This window comes from Phytophthora parasitica (genome assembly GCF_000247585.1).
Source record: "Phytophthora parasitica INRA-310 unplaced genomic scaffold supercont2.8, whole genome shotgun sequence".
NCBI lineage: Eukaryota > Oomycota > Peronosporomycetes > Peronosporales > Peronosporaceae > Phytophthora > Phytophthora nicotianae.
This window is the reverse complement of record NW_008648994.1, coordinates 920,184-925,869: the sequence shown is the minus strand read 5'-3', so window position 1 is coordinate 925,869 and position 5,686 is coordinate 920,184. Positions and strand designations below refer to the sequence as shown.

The window sequence follows — 5,686 nt, the reverse complement described above, 5'->3', positions numbered from 1 at the left end:
AAACCACGTGACAGCATAATTATTTTTAGAAGGCACAATTTACTGGTCTTTTTAGTGCGAGCTTGCGTTAGATAATAACCCCACGATCATCTCTAAAACTCTGATTTGCAGATACCATTGGGTCTGTTTTACAAGTCTAAAATAGAGGGCAAAACATGTGCAAAGCACAACAAAACGTTGCCAATTGATGATCAAGATCACTAAGATGTCAAGACGCTTGTCGATGCCCGAGCGTCATCCAAGCAAACTAGCCTTCCGGAACGACCGGAGTGGTGAGAAAGCTTAATTTTGAGAACAAGAAGGTAACACGACAATCTTAATTGTGATTTTATTTATTTTACATACTAGGTTCCAGAATTACACCACAACAAACCCGTAACCTAATTCGCAATATCGTCGGCAAAGAGATTCAGCAGAAGAGCGATTAAAAATATTCTCCGCACTCCGGTACAGTTGGAAGGGAACGCCGTTCTCGTCCTCCAAGACCAGATGGATGTCCCAGGCGGGGTCGTAATACAAACCAAGGTGCAAAAATTAATGTTTGAGAGGTGGGGCGAGACACTCGCAATGGATTTCACGCATGGCACCAACAATCTGGGGTATCACTTGGGTACGTGTTTTACAGCAACGTTTGAGCAACCTTATTATTATAGCGACGTTTTTTTTTTTCAGCAACCTTGTGCCTAACGTCAAATTTTGGTTTAGTTATTTCATTGCGGGGAGTCTTGTGCTGACTAGTGTTACTGGAAGGGGATTCCCTGTTCTAGATTTCATCTGGCTTGACCAGCAGACTATGACCATTTCGACAATCCTTATTTACTTCAAGGAAAAAAATCCTGGGTGACGTAACATCGTGTCATCTGTGATTGAGAAAGTCTTTGTAGAATGGCGGGAACGGATGGAAACGTATCCAGAAGCCAAAGTTGTGCTGTGTCAGTTCCACGTAATTGCTTATTGGAAGACCGTAATGAAGCGATCAACCTTCCGTTTGACTTTTTCTCAACGGGAGACCTCATCGTATTGATGACACGACTGTTAAACTGGTAAAACTCCGTATATTTAGCTTAGTTTTTAATTACGATCTAAATCCCTTTTCCAATGTTTTAAAGCACCAGTGATATTGACTACGACATACGGTATAATGCATTAAAGCCTTATTGTGAAAAAAAAACAGAAACGACAGTCGATTCTCACGCATTTTGAAAAAAATTAGAATTCGTGCCGGGACAGGTGGTCCAATTTTTCTCGTACCAAGTTTTTCACGGCTGCAAATACGACCACCGAATTCAATCGAATTGGAACTAAGTTAAAACTTTGTTGGGGCACAAAACTTGGATCGACAAGACAATTACGGGGCTACTTCAATATCTGATCGCTATCGTGCTTTAGATCGATTCTACAATTGGACACCAATTCTCGACTACACGGGTATCGAAGACCGTTCCTCGGTTTCTGAGAGGTGTTACTACCAGATTGTCTTCGAACATACTAATAGTACTTAAACAAGAGTGTGAACGGTCTGTAACGCTCATGGTCGACGCAAAATGCGAACGAATCGCATCATGTGTTTCCGGTTGAGACGTTAACTGTTTCAATGAGACACACAGATGTAACGACATTGAGTGGACATGTACATGTTTATTTTACAGTAGTCATCATTTGCCATGCCGCGATATAATGTACGTGACTGGCAAGGAGCATGAACTCGAGCTACTTCCTGCTATGTCGATCGGAGAACGATGGAGCATGTCATGAGCGCTGGATGTGAGGGATGTTTTAGCGGCGGCAGCATACACATTGCAACCAATTGTACAAATATTAAAGCTAAAGTTGCCCAAGACAAGCTCGTCGTATGGTCGCCGTATGGGTCGCCATATAATAAACAGTCTAAGGAGACAGGAATTCCAGTATCAAAGCTGATGAAAGAGGTGGTATTCGTTTGCCTTCGCCGTAACGAGTGCGCACATTAAATCGCATTATTGTCGACCCAAATAATCTGAAGGATGTTCTGGATATGTTGGAGAAATGGAAGACCCTTACCTTCGAGCTCGGGCGATAAATTCCACTGGGAAGTGGTACAAACCTAAGACTACATGCTCACATTTGTCATTTCTGCTGATCTAGCTAGATCAATGCAGGCACTGGCTATATCTACCAAGGTCGATCAGGTGTGCCCCGGCAAACTTGATAAGAACTTGAACAAGCAAGGTCTCAAGAACAACGTCGTCATCGCTATTAACCCCAAACTATGGAAATCCAGAGGGTAAGGTTCCAATATAGTTATGGTTGCTTTATAAGGGTTGCTTTACCAAACCTACGGATTCAAGCGATCGTCCAACAGAACGCAGTCTTGTATATTTCGAGAGATTACGCCTGTGCCTCGACAGAGTTCTGCGAATGAAGGCTAAGTGCAGAGGGTGGATTGAAGGCAGGAAGTGGCTTGAGCGGGACTGGAGATAACGCGATACTGTGGTGGAGCGTTTTGATGTCATTGCTGGACTGGCACCGGAAGCTGTCCGTATCCGGCACCAAGATCTCGCCAATGACATTATTTCGAAGGTTGCATCCAGCCCACTGCGTACTACATTTGTGGCGCGTTCAAAAACGCTGTGGGTCAGATTTGATAACATAATTGGTGCTCTATGTTGGGGTTGGCTGAACAATAGCGCTGTAGTTTCTGTCTGGAGGCAATGGTAGGGTCAATCGGACAGTCGTTCATGCTTTCAACCTTGCTGGGAGAGGTTGGCTGGCCAATGTGATGAAGTGGTGGTCGTAAAATCACGTTGTGATCCACTCTGACACACAGTGCCCTGGACTACCGACTAACGGAGGGGGTACTCCGATAACCGTGGGGTTGCTGAGGGCTCACCTTGGGTACCCGTCGGCGGGGCTGGTTACGCTCCTCTGGTGGACTTGAAGGGAAGCTTGGCGGGCTGGCTCCGTCTTGGCGGGACGCAGGATGGTGGGGGTGGCATAGCGTGGATACTCTTCAGGATACGCGCCAGGTAACTCGTCGATCTTGATCGACTTGGGGTGTGTTATTCCTTTACTGAGGGGGGGGGGGTCTAGTATCTTTCATTGCGAGGCTTGACCGCTCCCTATAGCGGAGGAATTGAGGGTGAGAGTAAAGACGATCGACCGGCCAAGCTGCAAACTCCGGCGACTGACACGTGTATCTGGTTGAAATAACTTGATTACTGTATTGGCTAATATGTATACTTCCCGCTACAGCTTTCAAATCTTGTACCGAAGACACTTGTTCTTAATATAAGGCAAATTCCACTATGTTATTCCTTTAACTCCTAGCGGTCCACTACCTTCTGCCCATCCCATAGATGCTCCTACTATCCCTTCTTTGGCCTGGTCGCGTGATAATTACCATGGGTACAAATCAGTTGATGCGTCAACAGTAGATCGACTCCTTTGGAAGTAAATCATATATCGAAATGATTACACCATGTCGATCAGCTCGGACGATTGCGCAATCTTGTCGGTGATGACGTAATCACTTGACGCGTCGTCGTCGACCATGAGTCCTGGGACTGGATCGGGTCACATCCCATCCATCAGCCCCTCGCTCACCGAAGCCAACTGTCACTTCACCACATCAACAACACCGAAGGAACAATCCTCGGCACAAAGTTCTTTGTTCAACCAGTGAATTTCAGTCCAAATCACTGGGGTCTCATGATGGTGGGTCTGTATCGCGATGTCGCGACGGAAACGCTACAGATGCAAGTGTTCATGTACGAACCGTTCATCGATGAAGAATATCGAGGACAAATGATTGCGCTGTGGGAAGGAACTATGAAACACAAGGGAAAGAATGATGTGGAAGAGAGTGAGGGGAAGAGAGTGAGGGGAAGGGAGGTCTTATTGGCTTTGTAAAAAGCTGGCATTGTGCTACTGCCAATGGGTACCAGATTACAATAAGCCCGGTGAAGTGGATTGAGACACCACAACAGCCTGATGCCGTTAGCTGTGACATCTTTGTCGTAGCACAAGCGTACAGCTATCTTTTAGAAAGTATGCGACGACAGGAACACAGAGTTTCGGAGAGAGATGTCAGTGTTATGCGCCTGACAATGATCTGGATGGTAGTATCTCATTTCGAAGACCGCTCCATATCGATGTATCACGCAGATAAAACTCATCAAATTCACGAGCTATTACAGAAGCGATTAGGATAGATAAAAGATATTTGTCTCCCAATCCCAGTACAGTTTACTACCTCAGTGATGCTTCTTTCTGCTTCGCTAGCTTCTTCACCAATATTTCCATATCAAATGATAGTGCCTCCTCGTCGATTTTGCCACCTACAGTCTCCGACAGCTCGTAGGACCGCTCTTCTTGCTCCTCTTCCAGTCCTGACACACAAGTTGAGTCTGCATGGTCATCGCCAGGCCTGTGCTGATCTACTCAGCTTCTGTCTCATCGTGGAGAGATCGATAAGTCGAGCACGCACCAGCTCGCCCGCCTGCGAGTGTCGTTCATGATCCGTTGTTCTTGATGTCCCGGGCGCGCTTATGCGCCCTTCTGCGAGTGTCTTTATGAGTGTGTGATGTCGAGCGAACTTATCTGATTTCTCTAAATTTCAAAAACACGTCAAAACTAGTCCCGAGGTGGTCCACAGACCGTCATTTACTTGTATTTTATTATAAATTGCGCTTTTCGAAAGTTGCTTTAGCTTTGTAAGGTTGCTAGAAGTGTTGCTTTAGTGATAGGGTTGCCATAATTTCCGTCGTCAGTTCGTAATTCATGAAGGTTGGGTTGCAGTAACGCCATTCGGTCAGTATACACTTACTCAACTTATTTGCCTCTGGCGCTGTCCTTGAGGTGGAAGAAGATTTAGTTAATTTACGTATCCGGCAGTATAACGACAATTATCGAAACGCTACACTAACTTGATGGGTTAGCGTCAACACATACCCTTGGATATACTGGTTGGTAAAAGATAGGTAATTTTGAGTTCAGCCAGTTCGAAGCCGCGGTACCTTGTAGGGTGGAGTGGCTGCCGTGGTTACCAAGAAAAACCGAACTGAGCCAGCACTCAGCTTAGGATAAGTCTGATGGAAGGTTCCCGACCAAGATTCTGCGTCTTTCAAAATACGCGAGAAATGGAGAAAATAAGTGATGAGTACTACGATTTTATTGCGGAATAACTGAACGTGAAATTAGTGTGTACAATATTAAGGGGGGCTTAGCAAATTAAATTCTAGGCGGGACATTCATTGCGTGTCCGAATGAAGCTCTACATTACACCGTGTCGTTCGGGTTAAGAATCTAAACACAACATTGTCTTCAAAAGGTTCTGGTTTTCGGAGACCAGGTTGTGATTCAAGATGTTGCTTTGCAATTATGAAGTAAAACTTGCTCAAACAACAAATAAACATAGAACAGCTTCCATAGGTTCAAGAATAACGATCAGTCAACAGATCGAAAGATGTAGACAGCGTATTGTTAAAATAAGAATTTTTGAGAAGAAAACATTCCGTAATATGTTATTTCAGTGCTTCCCTTGCCAACACTTGGCAGCAACTGCTTAAACGGTGTTGTGCTGGCTGACTGAATGTAACAATAGTAAATTCGTTGAAAATCCCGATCTTCCTTTTGTAGAACACGGAATTATGTTTTATTTTCTATCAAAGACACCATCAATTAGCTTTTTTAAACACTAGCTACTCAG

At 44.8% G+C, this 5,686-nt stretch overlaps 4 protein-coding genes across 4 annotated transcripts; 3 read left to right on the top strand and 1 right to left on the bottom strand.

The window, feature by feature from the left end:
* Nucleotides 1-489: 489 nt before the first annotated feature.
* On the top strand, nt 490-1,024 carry PPTG_21772 (hypothetical protein; the record flags this gene model as incomplete). The annotated part of the gene is made up of 2 exons (XM_008899957.1): nt 490-610; nt 885-1,024. The coding sequence occupies 2 exons, from the start codon at nt 490-492 to the stop codon at nt 1,022-1,024; spliced, it is 261 nt and encodes an 86-aa protein (XP_008898205.1).
* Nucleotides 1,025-2,132: 1,108 nt separating this feature from the next.
* Nucleotides 2,133-2,759, top strand: PPTG_21771 (hypothetical protein; the record flags this gene model as incomplete). Its single annotated transcript, XM_008899956.1, has 2 exons — nt 2,133-2,263; nt 2,675-2,759. The coding sequence occupies 2 exons, from the start codon at nt 2,133-2,135 to the stop codon at nt 2,757-2,759; spliced, it is 216 nt and encodes a 71-aa protein (XP_008898204.1).
* A 928-nt stretch (nt 2,760-3,687) lies between these two features.
* On the top strand, nt 3,688-4,190 carry PPTG_21770 (hypothetical protein; the record flags this gene model as incomplete). Its single annotated transcript, XM_008899955.1, has 3 exons — nt 3,688-3,855; nt 3,924-4,026; nt 4,102-4,190. 3 exons carry the CDS (start codon nt 3,688-3,690, stop codon nt 4,188-4,190), a joined length of 360 nt encoding a protein of 119 aa, XP_008898203.1.
* A 37-nt stretch (nt 4,191-4,227) lies between these two features.
* On the bottom strand, nt 4,228-4,435 carry PPTG_21769 (hypothetical protein; the record flags this gene model as incomplete). Its single annotated transcript, XM_008899954.1, has 2 exons — nt 4,228-4,367; nt 4,420-4,435. 2 exons carry the CDS (start codon nt 4,433-4,435, stop codon nt 4,228-4,230), a joined length of 156 nt encoding a protein of 51 aa, XP_008898202.1.
* Between the last annotated feature and the right edge of the window lie 1,251 nt (nt 4,436-5,686).